Consider the following 27242-nt stretch of genomic DNA (forward strand, 5'->3'; position numbering starts at 1 on the left):
GTAGCTATTTAACTGGCTTTTCATATCTCTGGCTCCGCTAAAGCTTCCCCACAGGGGAGTGCTCCGCCTAACTGTTTGCTCAGCAAATTGAGGCAGATGTGGTGCTTTTGTGTGTGTGTGTGTGTGTGTGTGTGTGTGTGTGTGTGTGTGTGTGTATATGATTCTGATAGAGAACTGGGGGAAGATCAAGGAGGTTGAGAGGAAATGCTTGTGTGTGTGTTGTTATTGCGTCTTTGAGCGAGTGGGTGGGAGCTTGTGTGTGTGTGTGCGCGCATGTAAATTCTAGCCGGAGGAAAATATGAGTATGTATTCATGCTGTATCTTGTGACCCTCCTCCTCCTAACCCCCTCACCAGGACCCAATCCCCGAGGCGGTAAAGCCCTCCAGAGGTCCTAGGGCTGGGGGCACTCTCATTACAATTTCTGGAAGGTTTCTGGACACTGGCAGTAAGGATGATGTCCAGGTCACAATCGGAGGGGTGGACTGCACTGTGTAAGGATTTTTTTCCCTCAAGAATTGTCATTCACGCCAAAAGCCCAATTCTGTTATAATTGAGTTGTATAACTTGTTATTCAGCCAATGTATTGTATGCAAATACTTCAGTGCAGTATAAACCATTTGACGCCCATGAATTACTTTTTTTCTTCTTTTACATTCCTGAAAAAAAATTGGAATTGATCTCAACTTTGGTGTCACGGGTAAAAGATAATTTTCCTCATAAAAATTTGGCTACGCTGTTGTGACCACTAGGTGTTCTGTCAAAACCAGCCCATGGTGACATTTTAGGCAGAAGTAACAGAAAATAACGAGCTAGAGAAGCAGCAAAGCCAGGATTTAACAAGCTGTCAGGCTGCAGACATGTTGGCTTCCGATGCCCACTGACCTTGTGGGACCCTCGCTGCTCCAGCCCGCCAGTGATTAGTCATGTCCTTGTCTTGGCAGGGAGCAATTCAGAGCGGAGATCACCTGCAGGACAGGAGAATACCCAGCAGATAAGGTGCCCTCCGACCTTCTCGCCGTCACAGTGAAGTATGGAAAGAAAACCACAACAGCCATCCCAAGTGCCTTCCAATTCTTGGAAAACCCGAACGTGCAGGACCACCGACCGAAAGGAAGCTTTGTCTGGTCAGTATAAAGTAGAAGTGCACCCCCTTTTGCAGTTTTTAGTGCTTTTACGTTAACTGAACACAAAGGGCTTTGAATGATACTTCAAGGCAAATTGTTGTATTTGGCTGGTGTTCTCATGTTTTTGTCCATTCTTGACTTGTGTATATCATGATTACACAAGGTGGAGTCAGTGATTCTAGGATATGCTTGTTGTCAAAATCTCCTGCAAGGTCTGCTACATGTTCTGTGTGTGGCAAAAAAAAATCCAGAGTTCATACACAGCCTAGGCTCTGTAATCAGGCATGTTGCCAGCTTACAGTGGGCCCGCTTTGTTTACATACCAGTTTCAGATTGTAGGCTGTGTATCCACACTGGATTTTTTCTCAGCACACACACAGTACAGACAGGTTGCAGATTCTAAAGAAATATTCACTTACATTCACATGTAGTTCAAACTGTTTAGTTGATAAGCTGTTGGACATTTTATAAACCCAAACAACAGATACAGTGAAGTCTTCTAGTCTTATCTGAATAAAATAGAACAATAATACCAAGGTTGATATTTCACACTGTGCTATTGGTGTGAATTGACATTGAGCAAAAGGTTGCCTAGCGTGGTACTGACTGTTATGGAAAATTGAGCGCTATAGGCACCTGCCTTGTTCTCAGCCCTGCAAGCTTCTTTCTTACTGTAACCTTGGTTGAGGTTTTCATTGCCGTGAGGAACCTCTTTGCTTTTTAAAAGTATGAATTGTCCTCCAAGAGTTGCTTAGCACTATGCCCATGTCTGTGTATTTGTGCAGAATATTTTCTTCATATTAACTTCATATTGGCTTAAGGGGATAAACACGGCAGTCTTTGATGTTGTACCAAACTGCTTGATGATCGCTGAAAATGAGTGCATTAGACAGTTACCTTGTTTCTCTATGTCCAATTGAATGCATCAGTCGGCATGTGATTAAGCAACCAGACTGGAGCAACAGGCTGCTTGCGGGCTAAACTAATTTGTTTTTGTCTCTGATGAAAATGACCCCAGGTGCAATTTAAGAACTGTTTTTGTCTTACTGTAACTCTTCCCTATGAGCATGTCTTTGTGTGGCAGTTGATATCTATGCTCATAGATGTGCCTTCTTATGTTGTTGGTTGTGTTTGTACGTCTTTTTATACGTGTGTTTTAGTGGAGGGAGGAACATTGTTGTGACCGGCTCCGGCTTTGACCTAATCCAGAATGCTGTCTTAACTGTTTCCGTCGGAGACAATTTGAATGTTTCTGAGGTGAGTGTGTCATCCATTTCTTCTTTTATTCCCTTCATATATCAGCGTCGTCCTCCCAATCTTTCAGCCTGTCGGGCCACCGAAAAGTCCCCGCCATTTCTCTGCTCTCTCTTCATGCTATGATTATTTGTTTCAAAGAATTTCTTTGTTTTTGTATTTCCCTGTCTCCCTGGCACAGCACTGTCCATGGACATCAACACATCTCATGAACCCACAACTACACACACACACACACACACACACACACACACACACACACACACACACACACACACACACACTCTTTACCCCTCCTTGTGTCCACTGATCAGTGAGATTCCATAAACCAGAATTACTTACTTCATCTCACTTCTCTGGCCATAAATCCTTAAAACCTGCAGGACTGCAAATGGCAGTTTCACCCTCACCAAATTATGACTATTCTCCCATACACCATGCGTTTCCCCCTCACTCAAATATAACTATGTACCTCGTCCAGCCTAATCAAGTAGGATTGCCTCTGCCAGGGAACTAGAGGGACTTGCACGTAGCTTGCCAGCGCCTGCCCTTCAGTGTACTGGGCAGAGTTAAGCAGTAGCAGTTTTGCTCATTTCATTCAAAAGTGCTAAATTTAATACCGGCATTAAGGTTTCAGGAGATTATGTGACTTTGCCACTCCGCCCCACTTTCCTCCTGGCCAAGTCCCTGCTCCCTGCTACCCAGAGACGGGAGAGATTTTGAAAAGACTTCTGGCTGCCACAACCTAGAAGCGGGAAATAAAGCTTTATCTCAAAGGCCTTGGCTGGTCAACTTCATAAGCTTCTCTTGGTTTAAGTCTATCCACTGAACTAGACCCAACTATGTGGAGTAATTATTGCTGCTGGCACGTACTGAAAACATGTTGATTGCATTTTGGGTCAGGTTAGCGGCTCAAGGCTGTGATGTTTTTTCTTTTGTTTTTTGTTTTTTTTGCTGTAAATACCCTGCAGCTCTTGTTTGTAATTGTAAGCAAAGACTTCCAGACTCATACAGCTGTTCAAACTTAGCTTAGTCATAATCTTTTTAAGTAAAGATTATGACAATGGGTCGCAGCACACAGTGGTGTTCTTATGAAGAGATTAGCTGTTTCTAAGTATTTGCAATTTGATTGCCAGGTGTAACTTTTGCCTAGCTCATTGATCAAAGTTATATAGAATAAAGTTACTTGTAAATACTTGTTTTATAGTAAAGTGTATTGGACATAACTGGTTGTACACTCAAAATCCTTTTAAATTAGGAAGATTTGAAATCAATTGATTAGATTAGAATAATCACATATTATGGTGAAATTCAAGTCAAAGTTATATTTACAAAAGATTGTGAGTTGGATTTGGTATATTGCTTGCTGGCTTCTTCAACTCCTAGTTTAAGTTTACAGTTTATGATGCTACAGGGATTTACTGTTTACTTAGTTTTTTTAAGATTAGACGGCGCCACAGAGGCTTCCTAGCAACCCATTTACAATGTACTAGGGGTTTTAATTTATTTTATTAACACCACACAAGCAACTCTATGGATGGGATGGTTGGTCCATTGTCACTGTTGGTCTTGTTGACACACTTTTAGCATGTTTGCCTTCATTAGGCTACATGTGTGTAGAGAATTGACATGATATAGTGTGGGAGGAAGGAATGACTTGCAGCAAAGCTTCATGGTGGGGAATTGAACCAACAATGGCAACCATATTTTTGACATCTTAAACCATAACCCATCAGGACATATTATTACTTCAGTTCTTTACTAGCTACGACCTTCAAGTTTCAATGGCACCATCAGATTAAATCACTTGCAATTTGCCTGTTGTTCTTGAGAACCTAAAATGACCCAAGACACAAACAACAACCACTAGCCTCTGCAGTGGCTGCAAAGTCTGCTAACCCAGTACCTCTAGAGCTCACTATTAACATATTATATCTAATTTGTGGAAAAGTGAACTCTGGTTTTATGGGTGGGAGCTACAAGTAACAATTTCCTGGCTGTGACCAGTTGCCAGGCAACCAGTGAAGGCTCCAGGAAGTTAGTGCTCCCAGAAGAAAATAAATATCCCTTTTTATATAGACTATCCCTGTCGCCTGTAAAAATGGTCAATGGTGGTTTTTGTACAGATTAAATAAAGATCTTAATAAGTGAGTTAATAGGTACTGGTTGTTACTTTGAAAGGAGCCAAGCTAGCGGTTTCCCCATTTCCTGTCTTTGTGCTACAGAGGAATTACCCAGACGAGTAGGCTAGTACGGCTGCTGGCTGTATCTTTTATATAGGAGTGGTATAAATCCTCTCTGCCATTTCCAAGTGTTGAACGGCTCCTTTTAACAGATCAATCTATGATCGGATAAGACAGACATATCATACAGCTACTGTTAGCTGACAAAAAAACACTCAAGATTTATAGTAAGTCTGTTTGAGTTTTTCAAAGCATTATCTGATGTAGCCTAGGCATTGTGCTGTGTCATTTTTGAAAAATATAAACTCTGGATATGACTAGGTTTTAGCTGTCACAGACACACATTACTGTCAGCCCTGTACCGAAACAATCAAGAGTGTGACAAAAAATAGAGCCATCGGTCCAGTTAATCAAAAACAAACAAACGAAGCCAGAGGAGGAATTACTCAAAATGAGTTGTTATTCATCACTGTTACTACAACGGCAGAATGATATTTTAATAGAATGACAGAACAACAAAAAGAGTAATTCACTGCTTTTTATCAACAACAAAAAATCCCTCAACGCCCACTGCTTGCTTTTCTACAGTATCTCACCATACTTTTTAGGTTGAATACTGCTAATATTGTCCCTCAATTGTCTTTTATTGCTTACTTCATGGACGCTACATGTCAACATATAACTCTGAATTGTTTCTGACAACTTTACTCTCCCTCTGACACATTCAGAAAGCCCACGAGAAGAATGATACGGTCATGCAGTTTCGGTCTCCGGCGATAAACCAGACAAACCTGAACCAGCACACATACAAAACGCACATCCACCTGGACAACTGGTTTAAGGAACTGACGTCCTTCAAGTACTATGAAGACCCATCCTTTGACAACATGACCAATAAAGTCATCTCTGAGGCCAGCATCATCATCGTCACTGTAAGTACAGCTTGCCTGGCCCCCCTTTCTTATGCTGCATTTGTAGTATGAGAGCGCTGTGTTTCTGAGAAGTTGTTCAAAGAATTAAGACTGCAAGTGTTGTATGCTGATCTCTTATTTTATTTGTGTTTTTTTAATCTGCATGCATTGGTGTGCTTTTTGTTGTTATCTATGTATTGAGTCTATTTTTTATACTTTGTACTACGGATCTTCTTGTGTCCTGAATAAAATCATATATATATATATATATATAGAGAGAGATGCTGAATTGCAGTTGCTGCACCACTTTTTTTTATACTCTTGAGCTGCGTAAATTATAGTTAGGTTTGATTGTATGTTAGAAATTATGCAAATAGCAGCACAATTCATTTAAGCCAAGTGGTGTGGTTGTTTTTTTTAAAGTCAAATTAAGTGAGACAAATGGATGCTAGTAGTAGCATTTGTTTATTTTAACACTCATCATTGGATAAAAAGGATGCTCAAGTCACCCAAGTACCTTCACCCAAAACCTTAGGTATCCATCCAGTCTAGATATGAACTGAAATACACATTATTCTGCTGTTGTGCAGAAGGATGTGTCTTACTGACAAATAACTAAGTTTTTAAAACAAGGTTCTTGTATGTCATGTTTCCTATATTGGAACTACTGGTTTAAACATGTGAGGAGAGGACCAAACACACACGAGTAGATATGAATAGAAAGGTAAAAGAAAGAAAGAAACTATGACATAAGAAAAAAAAAGACCAAATCATAACAATCAACAAGCCGGAACTAGGAAATGCAGGACATTAGTGCTTGAAAAATTACCGTCTATGAATAATAGTAACTGTTACATATCAGATTCTTTGTAAAACAACTCATCAATTGTCTAATCTATTCAGCTGTAGATTCGTCTTAAAGTTTCTCGCTTCTTCAAGTCAGTCAGCAGTTTCAACAGTATTTCTTTTATCTTCTTTGGGCATTTTAGTGAAATTAGTCTGGAGAGGTGTCTGCAGAAGGAGGTCTGAGGCCTTTTCAGTGACTCAGGCGCTGGTTTACTTAAGCTGATTTCACCTTTCTTATATCCCAGACTGCATTAGAATAATTGAAAGCGTGTGTGTGTGTGTGTGTGTGTGTGTGTGTGTGTGTGTGTGTGTGTGTGTGTGTGTGTGTGTGTGTGTGTGTGTGTGTGTGTGTGTGTGTGTGTGTGTGTGTGTGTGTGTGTGTGTGTGTGTGTGTGTGTGTGTGTGTGTGTGTGTGTGTGTGTGTGTGTGCTTTAGAAATGCTTATTACAGTGCCAAGAATGTAAGATTGACTGGAGCCGTGCCTACAGTGTCTTAAGTAAGAAATTACAAAAAAAATAGCTTACAATGAATATAATCTTAATCTTGCTAATTGCATTTGGCACACATGGTAGAACAGTGAAGTGCTGTTGCAATTTATCCACCCATTTGTAATACTCATCATACAATGAGTCTTAGTAGTCCATGTATTAATGCACTAATTGATTTATCTGCCATGTAGTTCAGTCCCGGGCACTTTTAAGCATTATAGTCACTCTTCTGCCTGCAGGGTCAGGGATTCTCCAGAGCCATGACGGCTGGAGAGGCTCAAGCGTTTGTGGGCGATGTTCCCTGTTTGGTCAACACACTTCAGGATGACAAGCTATTTCTGGAGCCGCCCTCCACTAAACCCAGAGCTCGCTCCAGACGCCAGCGCAGAGACACCAGGCCTGAGCTGCTGGACTTAACGGTAAGATCAGACAAAGACAAGCAGACACACTCGATTAAGTATATTAAGATACCTTACTATAAACAAAAGTTACAATACCACGTTGTTGAAATACTCCGCTACAAGTAAAACTATGTAACTAAAAGGGGAAAGTATTAAAAGTATAAGTTCATCATTTAGAGATATTCCCCCTGTGGGTTTTCTATTATTAACATTATGTAAGTTTATTTTAATTCATGTGTCAGTGCTTAAGTTATGAGTAAAAGCGGCCTTTTACTGTTGCATTGGGTCTGTATGGAACTAAGATTCAACTGTTATGTATAAGACCTCAACTAAGGATTTTATTTTGTATGATTAATCTGCTGATTTGTTTTTTTCATAAATCATACAAAATAAGAAAATTGTTAAAAAAAAGTTGTCATTATTACCCAGACCCCAAGTAAAACCTTAACAATGTTTTTTTTTGTATAACCAATAGTTCAGACCTGTACAAAATGAGAAAAATTTGTTAAACAATCAAAGTAGTTGCCAGTTAGTTTTCCCATAGTAGTTTAATCTGTCATAAGGTATGATATTTTTTTTTATATGAGCCCTCCATAGGTTTTATATGCACACATTTAAATGTATTAAGTAACTACAAAATAAAGCTGTCAGATATATTAAGGGCCTCTCAAATCTAGTAAAGTGGAACTATAAAGTGTGATGAAAAGAAAACACTTAAGTACAAATGCCATAAACATACCTTACTTGAGTAAATGCACTTTGTTACATATTACCACTACAGATACATACACGACTTTCAGATGAGAGCACGCATGCATCATGAATCTTTACTGTTCTTTTCTAGGCGTGTCCTCTGTACATCCCTAAAACCCCTATCTTTTTCACTGGTTAAACAGCTTTAATTTAGCTACAGGCCCCTTTTAATTACAGCCCAGCCACAATTGTGAAATAATACTGTAACCTCTCCTCTGGGTGATTCCCTCTAAGTGGGCGCTATTGTTTTATTTCTGTGGCTCTGTGCTGCATGAATAAAGTAACACCTTCAGACTTTCAATGGAACACAAGACCTCCACAGAAAGAACGAAAAAAGATTAATTATAAAGCATTTAACTCAAAACATTCATGCTTTTTGTTCAGATAATGTGGGGCCGACTTGCACATAACCACGGCAACCGAGGTCCTGCAGCTACTTTAGCAAAAACTGTGACCAATTATGTGTATGTATCCATAGATCAAGTTTGGGAAAGGGGAGTGGGTGGTCTGCTCGGTGGAGTACGAGAAGAAGAATGATTTGCCACTGTACATCATCATTCCCGCTGTCATTGTGCCAATGCTGCTCATCATCGCCATCTCTGTCTACTGCTACAGGTAAGTGAAGCTATTTTAGGCTTGGGAAATAGCCCATACACTGTTATAACGAGAGAAAAAGTAAATCCAGCTACTTCGCTGCAGAGCCATTTAATAACTGAACTTCCTTACCCTTCACCTAAATGTCACATAATACTCCATAGTAAATACTGTGCAGTTAAGGCCATTTAAACAATTTTACACACTTTTCGAAATCACTTACCTTTTCTCTGCAGTAGAAGTTATTTTTGGGTGCTGTTAACTGGAAAAGATGTCACCCAGCTAACTTACAAACCTGCAATATTGTATGAACGTGATACCTAACTTCAGCTGTTTTGTCTTGTCACCCTTTTTTTTTTACTATAAAAACCTTATATGTAAAAATAAAATAAAGAGATATCTTTCTTCCCTGTAAAAACTGGGCTTGCACATCTCATTTAGGTGAATATATCTGTTTGAAATATCTGTAGAAAAAGTAATAACCTTAATTTTAAAGCTCTGAGACTCAAAGCAGAAATTCTGTGTCAATTTTTCATTGAGCGGGTTTCTTCAACCTATCATCCGTTTGTAAATGTTTTATGTGCAAATCTCATAAAATTAAGCAAAATCCTGAAGTGTTCAGCTGATAAATCGTTAATCTAGCTCTCTTGGCAGAAAGGCAGAGGTAGCTTTTAAATGTCTGTTTTTATTTAACTGTTTTGTGGCTTGTTTTATCATACATACATACATGCATTCATGTAGACTTTTGCATTAGCTTGTCGGTGGTAAACTTGTTTAAAATGTTGAAATGTTATTTTTGCTCATGTAATTCAGCAGCTGGTTCCGCACAACTAGCACTGGCCAATGAAATAAAAATGAGCCTGGTGGATTTCCTGTGTATCATCCATAGATGATCCTTGGCTTTATTACATAATGTTGCTTCACATCAGGGAGATTTTCAGTTCACCGAAGCCTCTGTGATTTGATTTGCTTGCGGGCTGACTTAATATCCTAATGGCTTAATAGCCTTATGCACATTGAATGAATAAACATTATAATCTGCTGGGTTAGAGTTGTGTCTTATTGTCAGGCTTTATGCTTGGCGAGTATTCTAAGATAAAAAATTTTTTAAATTTTTTATTACAGCACAATACATTTTTTTTTAATTGTGTTCAAGTCGTGATAATCTGTTATATCCAATGTTAGGACTTGAGAATGATCTTTATTTTTTGTATGATATTTCAAAGTGAAACAGACTTGTTAAAAAAGGTTTGTTTAATTTATGATTTTTTTAAAATATTCCTACTGTAACTGTGGGATGTTTTTCTGTCAACATCAACTTTTTCGGTATTTTCCACTTTCTGAATCCATTAATAACGTTTGATTTTTTTTTTTACTTTACACCTTGAATAACAAAACTTCCTCTTTGTTGTTCATGTTATTATAATGTTAGTGTAGGGACAGTTTTAAAACTTTTATAGCATAGCCTCTTCATTTTCACTTCATTTAATTTATTTGTATCCTAAAATCTCCAAGAAACGAGAACAAAAAAAGTTAATTTGTTTGTGCTTGTCACTGGCAGTTATGCATTAGTTCAACTTGTTCATTTCCTGCTGAATATTTATGAAGCACCTATATCTGGAAAAACAAGCGCTTTTTTTTTTCTTTTTTGTGAAACTCAGAGAAGAATAACTGGCTAAGCCAACTCAAACAACAATCAAACAACAATTAAATAATGATAATTCGTTTTGTCTTTGTGGAATCTGTGCAGGAGAAAGAGTCAACAGGCAGAGAGGGAGTACGAGAAGGTGAAACACCAGCTTGAGAATCTGGAGGAGAGTGTGCGGGACCGCTGCAAGAAAGAATTCACAGGTACCAGCCAACACTCAGGGATGTGCAGAGGATGTTAGAGGGGCAGGGGGCCACATTCTCAACAGGCATTTATTGCAAATACATAAATAATATGCCTGGAATGACTACCGGTAAACGGCTATAACTTATACATGCATGGAAAAAATAAATAAATTATAAATTCTCCTCCCATGGCAAACAGCCCAACTTATTCCTAGCCCTCCATAACGAGCAAAGAGGCACATTTCCAGTTGCTAAATAACATCAAGCAATTCCTAAAGGCATCAATATCAATAAACGAAAACTCTTGGAAACCTTCACACTGACTTTTGAATGCATATGTATGCATGTGTGTGTGTGTGTGTGTTCTTTCACACTGTGCTTGCCTCCAGGTGAGAGGGTGGGAAAACCAATCCCCCCATGTTTAGTCAATCAATATATATATCTATTTGGCAGTCTATGCTGTGCACAAACAGGAATCTATCTATCTAGTTATTGAAAAGAAAAAGAAAACACTCTGGCAAAAGGGCACCTTATCTCTAGAGGCCAAACGACAGGTGCCCAAGCCCCCTTTCAGGTCTATGTCTGCGCGTGCAAGATGTGCAAGAGCTCGGCAGCAGTATCACTAAAGCCCCTCAAAGGATCCCATGTTTCTAAGAAGTGATGAAGTGCTTCATAGCTCTGATTACATTTCTATGATGTATTGTACAGCGGTTGAATAAAATAAATTCTCCCGCCTAACATCATGTTATCATCATTATGAGAAGCCGTTTTTGCAGTTAAGAGTAACACAATACAATCTCTAATAATACAGCTTTCCCTCCTCGGTCTCTCACTGTGTGGTAGCGATTCATTTAGACGGACTGACAGAAGCTGCTTATTAAAATATGAAAGAGGTACCAATTAAATTATTTTTATTTATTTATTTCAATCTCGCAGACTTGATGATCGAGATGGAGGATCACACCAACGACCAGAGCGAGGGCAGAATCCCCTTCCTGGACTACAAAACCTACACGGACCGCGTCTTCTTCTTGCCCTCCAAAGACGGCGCCAACGACGTGATGATCACGGGGAAGCTGGACATCCCGGAGGCTCGGCGGGCCACGGTGACTCACGCGCTCAACCAGTTCTCCAACCTCCTGAACTCCAAGACCTTCCTCATCAATGTAATTATACCGCACCTGAACGCATCGCTTGAGTTTACGGCGGCGGTTGTAAAGGAGCGCAACATTAGAGCGTCATTAAAAGCAATCGACGTGTGATACTTGTACAACACATCCAGACTTTAAAAAGGGGCTCTACGGATGGTCAGGCCACAGCTTTTTAGTCCAGTCTGAAATACCTCAGCAACTATTAAACAAAATTACATTCAACTTGTATCCAGACACTCATGGTTCTCAGAGGATGGATTTGAATGACTTTGGCAATCCATTGACTTTCCCATTATACACTGACAGCAGGTCCACATTTTTGCCACTGATGTAAATGTTTGCCAGCTATAATGGGATCGATTGCCATGAAATTGTGTGCATTCCTGTCTCCCACAGGATAATATGTAATACATGTGTTAACCCCCTGACTTTCATTCTAGCACTGTAAGCAGATAAAATTACGGGTAATTAGCCAAAGCCAGCATGCTGCTAACACAAACTAAACATATATTGAACATTTCCTGCTTCAGCAATTTCAGGATGCTAGCATTGTCATTGTGAGGTTAGCATTTATCTCAATGCACTGCTGCGCAGATTACAGCCTCACAGCTAGCAGCTCAGCGTGGCTACAGATTCCTAGCCTTTGTTTTCTTTAAACATCATTCAGTCTTCATTTAACCATGCAATAAACAGTACTTGTTCTATGTATACATTATAGCACACAGAATACAGAACAAAGACGTAAAACTTGAGGCTGGCCTTATTTTTTTTAAATATGTTTTTTAACATTCTCATCTCAGCCTGTCAAATAAGTTTAGCAGCATTGAACCATGTCTTGCAGGCATGTTTAAAGTTCTACGTTCTGTAACTGCCATAGGCACAACAATTACTGGAGCAGTTGTCGGCAAGGAAAATGTTGGTTCTCAGGAGTGTGTGCATGTCATTTGGGAGATACTCAGAAATTGAAAATACATTCCTGAAAGCCAAACTGGCCTCATTCATCACGAAGAAGGAGTATGTACAATATAACAATATGTCCCTTTCATGTGGTTTGACATTGTTATATCAGGCTTTGGCTACACAGGCAATCCTCCATAAACATGTCAAATACATTCATTGTTGGTTATGGTGTCTTCAGAGGATTTGCTGATAATGGTGCACACATCTCTGTTAGCTTGCAAAATGTGCTGTAATCATATTCAATATACTGTGAGGTCCTTTATATATCCTCTAAATGTACGGCTCTCTTCCCCTCGATTTAAGGACTTAGTAATGGTCTTGTTAGTGGAGTACAGTACAGAAAGGAAAAGCAGAAGACACAGCAGAGGGAGATGTGTGAAGATTGCTAATAATCCAATTTTGCTGGAACAGAAACAGGCAGCTGAGGTGTTAACTGCATATGTGTGGGTGATTCTATTCCACTAATTGGTGTTCTTTAACAGGAAATAATTGAATTTACTTTGATTATTATTGATTTCCTCCAGCATTATTCTTGGATATGGCATGGATATATTTAAAAAGCATTTCATGTTGGATTTGCTTCGTCAGAATCATTAATTTTGCTTGTCATTTGTTCTGTTTCTTTGTGTGCGTGTGTGTGTGTGTGTGTGTGTGTGTGTGTGTGTGTGTGTGTGTGTGTGTGTGTTTTTAGTTTATCCGTACCCTGGAGCGCAGTCATGACTTCAACGCCAGGGCCAAGGTGTACTTTGCCTCCCTGCTGACAGTGGCTCTGCATGGCAAACTGGAATACTACACCGACATTATGAGAACACTGCTGCTGGAGCTGATGGAGGAATACGTCCACAGCAAGAACCCCAAACTCATGCTGCGCAGGTGAGCCAGGAGCGAAGCAGTTAGTACTGGATAATATGACCAAACTTAAGTGTCAGGCTTGGTAAGTGTCAGTAGAAGTTCTGTACGGCAAATCTATCATGGAAAGCTTTTAGCTCTGATTTCAGAAGATATTCCAATGAAGTTAGCGAATAAAGACTTTTTCCTCAATCGCCAAAGTTAGGCGACATTTTTTGTAAAATGTAAATTTTTGGTTGGATATCACTGGCATTCATGTCACTTTCAGGATCATTTGTAATGACTTTGGTGATCCATTTACTTTTCATTGGTTTGTGACCAAATACATGCAAAACTAATGACATTCCCTACATTGTATTAAGTGCAAATCACCAAATGTTAGCATTTTCATCTTGATCATGGCGGCCTCACTAGCTGTGCTGGAGGGAGACGACCTTATTAAACAATATATGCCCTGAGAATATAAAATGTCCTTCTTTCTTAGCTGTATGATTCGAATCGCTCCATGTTTAAATGACTGACAGAAGTATATTGAATCATTTTAGAAGGATTGGGATAAGCTTCAAGATGCAGTGGACACTTGTATTCTGTTGCCATGATTTCTGTTGAATTTCTGCAAAGACTACTGTAGCCCTCCATCAAGAGCCAGACTGCTGCTTGATCTATTCAAGGCCGCCTCCTTCTGTTTCTCCCTCTGTTTTTTTCTTTACTCCTAGGAGTCCAAGCATATCCAAGTGCTGGATGATGTTTCTTTCTCTGTTTCCTCTCAGCGTCTCCTTCATATTTTTATTCTAAAGACGCTGAGCAATGCAGCCAAGGCTAAAAATGACTTTTGCTCCATTATGTTTTTGATTGCCTTCGATACATTAGTCAAATTGTATTGGCCCTCTGCCTTGTTTCAGGATGAATGTTCAGTGGACATTTCTATTGAGAAGAGGGCATTCATTCTAATGGTGGGGCCATTTGATTCTATACGTGCGTTCTTGCTCTTAATCCTGATCAGATCAACTTTCATCAGCTAAATTGTAAATTTCTTGCGGTACTACTGTATAGCCAACATCTAACCTAAAAAAAATTCTATTATAATAATTGTCCCTTTTTCCAAGAGGAGAGATCAAAATATTAGAAAAAGGGCTATGCATCATAAAAATAAAATAATAAAATAATAATAATAATAAATAAAAAATAATAATAAAACATAAAAAAAAGTAATAATAATAATAATAAAAATGTTGCGATTGGTATAAACATATAAATCTTTATTGTTTAGGAACATTGCCCTGAAACTATGAATGCTTTTTCTTTGAAATTGCCTAATCCCTTGGCAACATGTCATTAGTCTAAGCGTCTCTAAACATCCAACCGACTCATCTGACTGAAGTAAATAGCCTCTAGAAATAGAATCTCCAATTTTTTTGCGATCTTTGTTCTTTGCCCTTTCCACCACTATAATGATCATGTCAAGGACAGACCATCATCCACGTTTGGCTGCCTCCCCTCCCTCAGCAGGGCCCAGTGGTCTGACAGTACAGTCGCTCATCACTGCTGAGAGGGGGGTTATGTGATCTGTCTGTGTGCTGTGCCTAGGCACGCTGTGACTCGCTGTTATGTGGCAAGTACACATCTTAATTATCCCCCAATGGAGAGACTCATTACGCTGATTAAACCATTGTACCAACACAGGGCCCCTTATATACAAGACATCTAATTAGGCATGCTAGCAAGCAACTAACCACACCGCCAGTGGATGTCTGACATTATGATGGCCGATCTGTCAAATGACCACTGACATGAGTTCTGGATAAAAATGTCTCTTGACACTGTCAAACTGTGCAGGAAGTTCCCCTCTGTTGACATTTTGTAGAAGCGTTGCTTTTAAAAGCTGAAAATGAAAATTCAACTTTAACTTTATTAACTATAACTTATTTAACTATATTTATTTGGTACATTTTCAACCAGGTTAAACAGAACACGACTTAACCATGAAACATGATAAATACATAAAACCTAGTTCAAAATATGTGAAGAGAAATGCTATCCCCTTGCCTGCAGATCTGTAATTTAGGTGGCATGATAATAAAACTGATTAAATATTTCACCTTTTTCCCTTTGGCTTTCCTACTTCAATGTTATTTCTGCACTACTTGTTAAAGCACTGCATTAATGCACAAAGATTATTACATTTTCTTGTTAAGGTGATATTAAAAAGTGCTCGTCAAATGTGTTTTTCCAGGTCGGAGACAGTGGTGGAGAGGATGCTGTGTAACTGGATGTCCATCTGCCTTTACCAATTTCTGAAGGTAATTTTGTGGGTCAATTAAAATGTCATGACATGTAATATGTTAGCTATAACCTTTCTGAACTCAAGTTAAAAATAGTCTTAGCATATGTATGTATTGTTTTTTTTCAAATTGGTCAATCATTTACGTAGTGATTTGTCCTTTATGGATGTTCGCTAATACTGCATATGTGTGTCATGAGATGATGCAGCATCAAACTATTCGCTCAGTGCATGGATTTCTCCATTTCTTCCATTAGTGCCTGGTATTGATAATGTGCATGCATCAGTCATCCAACATGCTAATCACAGCAATTAGCTTCTTGACAACATCTAAGATGACTAAATAAATAGCTCTGTGTGTGTGTGTTCCAGGACTCTGCAGGCGAGCCCCTGTACAAACTGTTCCGAGCCATCAAGCACCAGATCGAAAAAGGACCCGTGGACGTCAGAGTGAAGAAAGCCAAGTACACTCTTAACGACACAGGCCTATTGGGTGACGATGTAGAGTACTCCGTCCTGGTGAGAAAGATGGACACACACACACACACACACACACACACACACACACACACACACACACACATATACATACAAACAGAAACACACACACACACACACACACACACACACATACATACAAACAGAAACACACACACACACACACACAAACACACATATACATACACACACGCACACACACACAGTGCAGTTGCCATGGTAACCACCCAAAAACCCCACGGGCGAGTTCCCGCTTTTGTGTGACATCCATTTTGAGTGTCAATGTTCTCGGCTCAGAAACTACACGGGCATCACATTCCAGTATCACGGTGAATGCATGGCTGCGGTGAAAAGTACTTCAAGATGGTACAAGTTGAGAACAAAAACCACCTCCACAAACCACCCTCGACCCTTCCAATCCGCACTTGCTCTGTATCCATTTGGGCGGCATTTTGGAGTCATGAAAAACCTGTGGGTCTCGCTTTTGGTATTGTGTTTCAATAATGGGAGCTAATGTGAACACAGCTGTTTTCCGTTAAAGTCAGCGCAAATAAAAAGACCCATGGGTAATGGCTTTGTCGAGCACAATTATCAAATTAGCCTGAATTACACGTCTGTCTCCTGCCATGATGGATCGCCCTCTGTGATTGAATTACAGAGGGAGAAATAAAAGCCATGAGCTAGATTTCACAGACAGACAGTGTTTTGCGATTGCCTTTAATTCACAGCGTGCTCTTCCCATTCATTTGATTGCAGACGTGCTTATGAGGGGTTTGCTTTTGCAATCGCCTCCCCACCGCTGTTGGAATCTGTGGAGTGGTCAGTTAGTTATTTTCTGACAGCGCGACTGAGTGATAGAGGCTAGGGGGGAGGGGTCAAAGTTTACTCCGCTGAGTCTTGGTCATTAGTTGGCCCAGCTGACAGGAGTCCACTCAGGTGTGAGGAGTCCACTCAGGTGTGTGTGTGAGAGTGTGTGTGTGTGTGTGTGTGTGTGTGTGTGTGTGTGTGTGTGTGTGTGAGAGTCTGGTTTAAAGGAAGCTTGGTTACCATGACTACAAGATCCTGACAGAGTGACTTGGTTGTGTGGGTGCGTGTGCGTGCGTTGATTGGTTGGTTGGTGGGTGCAATGGCCATGTCTGAATATTATTGCATATTTGTAATTTGCAGGTTCATGTTTTCTGTGCATCCTATTTCCGCATAGGCTTAATGTTTGATGTGTGTGTTGTCTGTGTCTTTGTCTGTGTTTGTGTTTGTGTTTGCCAGACCCTGCAAGTGTTGGTGCAGGGCGAGGGTCCAGATGTGACGCCCGTCAAGGCGCTGACCTGTGACACCATCTCACAGGTGAAGGAGAAGATCATAGAGCAGGTGTACAAGAACCTGTCGTACACCCAGAGGCCCAAAGTCGACAGCCTCACGCTGGGTGAGTAGATGAGGGGCCACCCTAAAGGGGGGAAGGGAGGATGAGTGGAAGCAGGAAAACATCTAATGATGATGAATAATGTAAGGGTTACAGGGGAGTGGCAGGGATGTCAAAATGGAGAAGCTATTTCAGTCCTGACAGAAATTAATTTTTAATTAAATCAGAAATGCATTTGTCTAAATACGGAATTGATTATTTATGTAATTTTAAGGCCATCGAGCAAAATAATCCGTCTTTTTTTTGTAATAATAATTTAACCGTGGTTTAGAAGTTATTTAGAGTCGGAAACGTGAAGAAAGCCTTTCCCTAAACAAAGTTTGACTTGCTACTGTGGCAGGGAACCTTGAGGGACTGACTTGAAAGGCTAAAAGCTCTATAGACGTTTTCCGACTTCAAAGCCATTTCTTATTCCCACGCATGCTGTAGATCTCATTCCTTTATACATTTTAGATAAGCAGAGATCCGCTTTCTTTCATGGTGAATCAGAAAGATAACCCTCTTCATATTGGGTGGTGGCTTGTAAAAGAATCAGACGTCGCAGATGGTGTCGAGAGCTTATTTCTGCGGTGGTGTTGAATTGAAAAATGCTGGGCTGCAAATCACAGTAAAGAAAATGGAATGAATTTATTTAGACAAAGACTGATCCATCACTTCTTGATCCAAAATGTACTCAGTGTGTAACTAGTGGAGGATAGAGGGAGCCTGAATTTAAAACAACATTGTTACATGTTAACCTCAGGGTAATAGTGAAGAAAATTTTAAAACTAGAATATGTGTATTGCAACAATTTGCCAAAACAGTGCCTCCAATTTGCTGAGATAACTTCAGCTTTGATTGACTTTACTCTCCTTGTCTTTTCATCACAGAGTGGCGCCCGGGTTCAACGGGGCAGATTTTGTCAGATCTGGACTTGACGTCTCAGAAAGAGGGCCGGTGGAAACGCATCAACACTCTGGCTCATTACAACGTGAGTACTGGCAAAATGTTTGTCTCGATGAAACTTATTTAAAGAAAAAAGGGAGGGCTGAAAATAGTATGCGATGTGAGAAGGCAGAAGGGAAGTACATTGCTGTATGTGGGCGTGTGGACGTGAACGGGGCTGCTTATTTTAATGGCATTTCAGAGGCTGAGCTTCACATCTTGTGTCTCAGTGGCTATGAAATCATTTTTTGGGATCGAAACTCTCAAAGCCTTTTTATCACAGAACTATTCATTGGTTTATTTTTTATATACGTTAACAGTCAAATCAATGTGCGGATGTAAACACGTGTTTGCGCTCTGGCCAAAAGTTCTGTCCATCAAATATGAAGCTACTTCCAGCATCCAGTTTGCTTAGCTTAATTAGCTCAAACATTAGAAAGGGCTCAACAGCTTGCCTGGCTCTTCATTAGCCAGCGTTAGAAGTGCTGGTGCTGGGCATACTTTGTTACTGCTGAAGCCAGACTAGCAGTTAGTCAATGTCCGGTCTTTGTGCTAAGCTAACCAGCTAATGGCTGTAGCATTATATTTAATAGCCATACATGCAAGTGAGTGGTATTGATCTTTTAAACCGACTCTTTGCTATACAGGGAAAGTCAAATGATTATAACAGTCTATTGTCTCCTTAAAAAATACATTCATTTGCATTTGATAAGTCTTTATATGCCTCTTTTAGGGCGGTGCATAAGTGGCTCTTTTAATAAAAGCTTTTAGGAATTTTTTGCTCCGAGCATTTCCTCTCTTTTTCTATTTTGCATAGACAATGCCTTCTTGAATAGCAAGCAAATATATCCTGAGGAAGCTGAAAGTTCTGCTTGTGGAATATGCCTTTTCGTTCTTCTTACAAACTGTATTTTTAATTTCAGCACTTACAAAAAGCAAATGAACACAACCCCCTTTGACCACTCACCCACACAAATCCTGCCTTTTTGACAATAACATCTACAGATAGGAAGGGAAAGGGCTTTTTAGGTTGTAAAACATTATAGAGAGTGAGCTCTTAGTATAGCATCTGTGAAATATATCGTAAAAGTAATTTTTATAATATCAATGTATTAAATGGCAATGTGAAATGGGTCGCTCGTTGAGAAACGGGTCACTCGTTGTGAGAAGTATCATCTGAATTGTCAGCTCTGTCTTATTAGTGAGTTACAGCTTGTTGTTTAGATGGCCACACCTTTACTGTTGTGGTTGACCCTCACCGCTCTCAAAGCTTTGTTTTTCAGCCACGGCAGGCATCTGCTTTCAGTGTCTCAACCCCTTAGAATCCCCTGTAGTGTGTAAACCCCACCTGCTCAGCAGCAAACAGCAGACAGACACAGTCAGGGACCAGCTGGTCAACACAGGGGAACATTTAGCACCTGAAGGGGCCAGCTATTTCCCTTGAGTAGGGGGGTAGAGACCAAACACAGAGGTAAAAGAGAGGAAATATTTGAGTCACATTCACAATTGTGGCCAGAAAAACGAGTCAAAATAAATGATTATGTTGCTCTTTAACTTCTGGATGTATTAACAAAGCATCTGTGAATGTGTTTATTGGGCTCACAACCGGTTCCCACAGGCTGTGTCTATTTTGGATTAATTTCCAGAGTATTGCTTACATTAATGACATTGCCAGATATTTCTTATTGTTAATTACAGAAAGTAAAAACAGTACACGTGTAGCAATCAATACTGTTCGTAACCAGCTTAACCTTATACCAGTTTTTTTTATCCCTTTTAGATAAAAAACAATATTTATAAAATAAATAAATTAAAATAAACAAATAAGATATAAATATATACATACCTTTTCATTAATATACACATGCATACTTGTACATATAAGTGTCTTTGAAGGTTTATTAAGCATTATGCAATGCATGAGCTTGTATCTTGAGTGATGGTGGGCAGAGATGGTCCATTCACAAAAAAATTGAATATCAATATAAACCTGTTTTTGTCTGTAAATCAAAAGAGAAACCACCACATACTGTGTAGGCCTTTTCCTCTTGTTGTTTTCCTTTGTCACTTTGGCAGCATGCAGACAGCTTTTAATTTCTCACCACCAGGCAATTGAATGTGCCTGCCCGGTCTTGGCTCGCTCTTTGTCAAGCCCCCAATGGCGACAGGCAGCACACCACTAAATCTTCTCGGGCGCTGTATTGATCCTTGGAAAACAAAAGTCACTCACAGATATTGCCTACTTGTCCTGCTTTTTTCAACCACTTAAATCGCCCTCTTTCAAACGTGCTTCTCTTCCATTCTATTGGACGAGCCAATGTCTTTGAGGACAGGAGAGGAGTGTGGCTGCCATAGATTCATTGGCTGTTAGAGTAGTGCTAATCACAGTATTTGTGGCGTCAATAAAAGGAGTTGACGCCAAAGAAAACAGGCTTTAAATACCCCAATAAAGACCCACTGTTGTTGTCCACTCAGTCGCATTGATTATGAATTAGATCTGGCACACTAAAAGAGACTGCTGACCTCAGTCACTGTACCCAATAAATTCAAGGTGTGCAAAGTGTGGTGTGTTGTGTGTGTGTGTGTTTTCTGCCTAACAATGGACTATTATCTGCTTTCCAGGTGAGGGATAACGCCACAGTGGTCTTGTCCAAAGTGCTTCACACTCAGCAGAACTTCTACCAGAACCAGGAAAACCACGAAGAGCGTATGTGTCTCCACACACACACACACACACACACACACACACACACACACACACACACACACACACACACACACACACACACACACACACACACACACACACACACACACACACACACACACACACACACACACACACTTACTTACTTGTTGAACCCAAAGGAGCATAGATCAGGAGTGTACTTGAGAATATAATGCCTGCCTTTGTTTAGTCTCCCCGGGGCTTTTGTCAACATCCCTGCCCTCATTTGACATGCAAATGCATGCTGTTTTATGTATAACATGCTTTTAGATTATGCTGACATAATATGCACTTTTATCTTTTAGCCTTTTTTATGTGCATTTCAGAGTAGGTGATTGTTTAGCATTTCCACTTGAATATCCTCTGTGTGTTCTAATTCAGATGACACCCTTCCTCCCTTTTTCTATCATCATCTGAATATGTTCTGTGAGAGTGTGCATGAATAAATAAGAAGTAGAATTATTAGAAGAACAGTTTAAAGCGTTGTTTCCTCCCCCGCTCCCCAATAGGTAACGCTCTGCTGGACGACGACAAGGTGTTTCACTTGGTCAGGCCGACGGAAGAACTTGACGACTTCAAATCCAAACGAGGAAGTATGAAGGACAAGTCTATGACCAAAGCCATTACAGAGATCTACCTTACACGACTCCTCTCTGTCAAGGTATACAAGCACAATCACTAATTGAATCAGACATATCATTAATAAGTAGTTTTAGTTTTCTGGGAATGGTTTGAAGTTAGAAAGTCTGCTTTAATTGATGGCTTCTAGGTTTGAATAGAGCAGAGAGAGAGAGAGCTGAAATATTCTCAGAAACGCCTGAATGTCTACACTCAAATGATGTGGAAATAGCTGTGTCTTGGTGCTTTGATATCTCTGGCCTTGCTCTCTGTCTCTTTCCCCCGTCTCACACTATTTGCGGTGCCTTTCAGGGAACGCTGCAGCAGTTTGTGGATGACTTCTTTCGCAGCGTGCTGTGCTCCGGGGCAGTGGTGCCACCGGCTGTCAAATATTTCTTTGACTTCCTGGATGAGCAAGCACTCAAACACAACAATGTGGATGAGGAGACCATCCATATCTGGAAGACTAATAGGTAAGAAATGACTGCATGCCCTGCACACACTGATAGTCAACCCTCAAAGAATCATTTGCATGTACTGTAACAAGTAGTGTAGGAAGTTCTGAGATCCTTTACTAATGTAAAAGTACTTATTCCACAAATAAATGGCAACTTAGACCTCTATATATTCTTATATTTTATAGTATTAGATTAATAAGTAGTTAACCAAGATGGAGTCACTTTTAACTTATTTGTATACATTTGGGGAGTTTAGTCCAGTGGTTCTCAACATAGGGGTCAGGGACCCTTAAATGAGATCCCAAATTAAAAACTGAGATTTGACATAATAAATGGGGTACCCAAGAAGAAAAACACAGATACATTTTCTTTTCAATTAAACATTCAAGGTTTTCCTTTTTACTTAAATATGTATTGGTAAAAGATTGGAAAAATTAAACAAAGAAAGACAAACAAAAATCAAAACAAAAACAACAGGAAACCGTTTCGGGAATTCTCAATTTGCATATTTACCATAGTTTATTTGCAGCTCTGTTCTGAGTTGAATTTTCACCATTGATGTAAAAAGTGCATAATTTCCCTCTGTAATGTAATGGAGTAGAAGTGGAAAGTAGACTACAATGGAAATACTCAAGTAAAGTCCCTTACAATTTCTACTGAAATGCAGCACTTGAGTAAATGTACATTGTTACTTTCCATCACTGACTGTATCTTAAAAAATATCTCCACTGACCCGCGGCCACAAATCTCACCGCCTGAGATACAGATAGAATTACTCTCCAAGAAATAAAACTTACTTTTTCCAAGAAAGAGCTGAATACAAATGCAACATTTCGCTCACTTACTTTGCATTTGCAATCCCTCTGCTCCCATGTGACATTTAAGTGAATAAATTAGTGTCACGTCGGCTAAGGCTCAAGCATACAAGACGACGTGTTGCATGTAGATGCCGGTGATTGACGTTAGGCTGGGCGAGAGAGCACCCACACAAGGCCCGGAGATGAGCGATTTAATTAGTTACTAGACTCAGCACCACATTCTGCATCCACCCGTTCTGTTTATCAAATCAACCGAGGGGCCATGTATTTAATATGAATGTGTGATTGAAGCACAACAACAAACAAACATGGTAATTATGTCCCAGGCTAATTTAATTCTGTGATTATAGCAACATCGCTATTTTTATGCTCCTATTGTTTTCTGCATGCAGCTTTTCCCCGGAGACATCGCCAAGCCAGTACGAATTTAACACGGTGTGCGTTTCATGTCTCAGATGGCAGGGCATTCGCACCCATCAGGGGAGGAGAGTTTTTGGGAAACTACTGTATTTTTTTTTCTTCTTCTCAATACATAAGCTGACATGACGTTGGAAAGAAGTGCACCGGGTGTAGGTTTTTCTTGCTCAGAGGGGAAATCAGCAGGAGTACTCGAGCATTAAAAGTTGTAGTTGTGCTACTAAAAAAACGTGTAAGATCCAAGTTCAAAATTGTTGGTGTTAAATTAGCATTTCTAATCACAGTTAAAGTAGAGAAACATGGTTGGCTGTTGCTCGCATGTGAATCCATTTTTTTCTTAGAAAAAACCTAATCCTAAATTATTTTTCACTTTTTTATTTAATTTTATTTGAACGAAAATGATTCTCAGTGAGGTCACTATCATATAAAATAGTAATGTTAAGTGACTGACACCTACATGAAAGGCTTCCCTTCCATCCCAGTTATTAACTTGTACTGCACCCAATTGCACCTCAGGCCAGTGCTCTGCTCTCACATATGAAATGCTTCCTCTGTCAAAATTATTCAAAGTTGAAATGTGGTTTCTTCATTCTGAAGTAATAATAATAATAATAAAAAAATGAAAAAAAGATTAAAAAAAAACTCTCTTGCCTATTCTTTCCCCTGCAGCCTTCCCCTGCGGTTCTGGGTAAACATCCTCAAGAATCCCCACTTCACCTTTGACGTGCATGTGTCTGAAGTGGTGGATGCCTCGCTTTCAGTCATCGCCCAGACCTTCATGGACGCCTGCACCAAGAGCGAACACAAACTCAGCCGGGTGAGTGGGAGGGAGGGAGGGAGGGAGGGAGGGAGGGAGGGAGGGAGAGAACAAATGAAGTGAAAGAACAAGAGCGAAGATGACAGAAGATGAGAACAATAAGTGGATTACATGAGAAGTAAAGTGAGGAGTGAAGAAGAGGAATGGCAAATGTGGATCAATCTAAAGTGCCTTTGTTTTCTCTCCGCTGTGTCCACTTGTGTGTCTCTAGGACTCTCCAAGTAACAAACTACTCTATGCAAAGGAGATCTCCACCTACAAGAAGATGGTGGACGAGTAAGTTCCACTTTACAGTTCTTCACCACATCCAATCAATCTTAAATCATCAGTCTTATTAAATGCTTCCTTTTACTTTACTTAATGTTGTTATTAAACCACATTATTTCTCCTCTGTGTGTGTGTGTGTGTGTGTGTGTGTGTGTGTGTGTGTGTGGGTAGTTACTACAAGGGCATCAGGCAGATGGTACCCGTAAGTGACCAGGACATGAACACTCATCTGGCAGAGGTGTCACGGGTGAGAAACACAGCTGTCATTTTCTGGTGCCACTTATAGTTTACTCTTCTATAAAAAAAAAGGTTAATCCTTAAGAGTTCAGTTCACATTGAGTTGGCCAAACCTGTGGTTGGTGAGTTTAAACCACGACATCAAACACTCCCTGTCAGAAATACAACAGAAAAAGCAACAAGTGTATCTATTCACAGTGCAGCGAAACGAAGATTAATCTTGTCATGAAAAAATGCAAGTGTGAAAGTAGTTTCCCACATAACAGGGGTTTGATAGCTTGCCGAGGAAATGGGGGTCTGCAGGATGCAACTCTTCCATCTAAAAGTTCACTAAGTGCACATTTTCAATTTGCACATAAAAGAACTATAGGAAATGCTGCAAAATTCGAGAAGAGAAACTGTAAATACTGCAATTCTTTTTTTTTTTTTTTTTTTACGATTGGCTGAAGCCAGTGTATGGATGACAGCTTAATGCATCCCAGTGCGATGGAAACAGACTTAATTGCGAATAGACATGTCATGTGATCTCTAAACGTCCACTTAAGACTCGAAATAGCAGCATACTAAACATCAGATCTGCGTGGAGTGAAATGGAGGCTGTAATGTTTCTCAAATGAATACATGAAACAATCAGAAATGCCATTTTTCCTTCACGTTTACCCGCATCATATTATACAATCTGAGGTCTGGCATGACCTTTTATAATGATGTAGTCTTTTTAATTGTTTAGTCATCTCCCCTTTTCACTTCATTAAGGTTCCATGGCATACAATCAGAATTAGCACCAACTGCTCTTTATCTTGATGAACCAACTCCTAACATTTTAGACAGAGTTACCAGTACTCCACGAGGTACATTGTATTTTTAACCCAAATTTCACTTGCTTTTATTGTGAATTAGCTGAAGCTGGATATTCTGAGTTGTTTGGAGGTTCTATTTGCATTAACAGTCATTTAATACATGTCTCCTTACCGATGTAGGAGATTGAACAGTAGACTGTGAGGCTGATATTAGTGAGATAAAACTCAAACTGTTACATATTGCATGAGTTGTGTCGGTGAACCTCTAGTGCGTAGGTGGGTAATTTAACCTTTGCTGCGAGTCCACCACCAACACTTGAAACTTGAAAAGTAATGAGTTTATTTAATACATTGAATAGGCAATGCTGAAAAATGCACAATTAGAATCAAAAGCCCAGTTTTATTTCATGAAAATCTGATGGATTATAACCTTAATTGTAACGGATTGTGAATAATAACAGCATATTTCTTCACCATTTTGTTAAATCCTGAAAACAAGAATTAGATTGCTTATTCTACTCTCTGTACTTTTATGGTGTTGTTACATTTCCTCTTTAACCTTCAAATTGTCTATTACCTTCTCCAGACTCACACGGACAAACTGAACACGCAAGTGGCTCTCCATCAGCTTTACCAGTATGCCAGCAAATACTATGACGGGGTAAGAGGCTCTACTCCTTCCTATCGCACCCAAAGGAGCCCATTCCACTGAATGCACTACTGCCCACCATATTATTGCTTTTCCTTTTTTCTCTGTCTCTGTCTCTCTCTCTCTCTCTGTGTCTCTCTCTCTCTCTCTCTCTCTCTCTCTCCCTCTCTCTCTTCACTTGTGATATGCCAAAAGAGTGATTGTATGAAATTTTAATTGAAAGCATTTCTGTGGGATGTGAATTGGAAAATTGCTCTGGGAATTGATTTTTTTTAAGCGTCCATTGTGCATCGCCACTTGAGGTCACGGAAAAACTGGGATAAACAAAACCTAATGAACAAGTTGGATAAACAAATGGGGCTGTCAGTCTCCCCTAAGTGGGGCCCTCACAAACAATAACAGCTTACATGACGTGACTGTGGATGTCAAATAACGCCATGCTCTCCCCTCCCACTCTCCGCCCCTTTTTTCTTCCTCTTTGTCCTTTGCTCATTTCCCGTCTGTGTTCTTCCTCTGTTCCGATATTCCCCCTTTTGCCCTCCTCTGCCCACTTCTTTCCTTTCCTCTTGTTATTTTCAATTTCCTCCTCATTCTCCTTCATTTGTGCCCTTCTCACCTTCCATCTCTCTTTTTAGATCATTGCATCCCTGGAAGAGGACCCAGCTGCCCAGAGTAAACAGCTGACCCTGCGGCTACAGCAGATAGCAGCCGCCCTGGAAAACAAAGTGACTGATCTCTAACCCACCTATCGGAGAGAAGGAGGGATGGGAGGGGAGGAGAGGGAGGGGAGGGGAGGGAGGGGACCGCCAGTGACTACAGGGGCTTATTTCTTCTTTAAGAGAATAACATTGAAATAAGGAAAAGGTGAGATGGACTCTAATGGGCGTGTGTATGTTGTATAACTTTGGCCCTGGAGCAATTGTCTGAACTGTGGAGTAACAGGGACTGATGAAATGCAGATCAAG

At 40.0% G+C, this 27242-nt stretch overlaps 1 protein-coding gene across 1 annotated transcript in view; it reads left to right on the forward strand.

Moving 5' to 3' along the window:
- plxnb2b (plexin b2b) overlaps positions 1–27046 on the forward strand; it is a 120430-nt gene extending 93384 nt beyond the window's left edge. Inside the window, exons 17-37 of the mRNA XM_080027560.1 lie at positions 356–492; positions 943–1125; positions 2286–2382; positions 5291–5494; positions 7047–7226; positions 8440–8576; positions 10306–10406; positions 11325–11554; positions 13191–13372; positions 15582–15648; positions 16002–16148; positions 17391–17547; positions 18414–18514; positions 21091–21175; positions 21706–21857; positions 22127–22287; positions 24177–24324; positions 24536–24600; positions 24763–24838; positions 26215–26289; positions 26913–27046. Coding sequence (XP_079883686.1) covers positions 356–492; positions 943–1125; positions 2286–2382; positions 5291–5494; positions 7047–7226; positions 8440–8576; positions 10306–10406; positions 11325–11554; positions 13191–13372; positions 15582–15648; positions 16002–16148; positions 17391–17547; positions 18414–18514; positions 21091–21175; positions 21706–21857; positions 22127–22287; positions 24177–24324; positions 24536–24600; positions 24763–24838; positions 26215–26289; positions 26913–27017 — 2790 coding nt within the window. The 3' untranslated portion in view covers positions 27018–27046. The remainder of the gene's footprint in view (positions 1–355; positions 493–942; positions 1126–2285; positions 2383–5290; positions 5495–7046; positions 7227–8439; positions 8577–10305; positions 10407–11324; positions 11555–13190; positions 13373–15581; positions 15649–16001; positions 16149–17390; positions 17548–18413; positions 18515–21090; positions 21176–21705; positions 21858–22126; positions 22288–24176; positions 24325–24535; positions 24601–24762; positions 24839–26214; positions 26290–26912) is intronic.
- The last annotated feature ends 196 nt before the right edge of the window (positions 27047–27242 follow it).

Source organism: Ammodytes marinus (genome assembly GCF_949987685.1).
Source record: "Ammodytes marinus genome assembly, chromosome: 5".
NCBI lineage: Eukaryota > Metazoa > Chordata > Actinopteri > Uranoscopiformes > Ammodytidae > Ammodytes > Ammodytes marinus.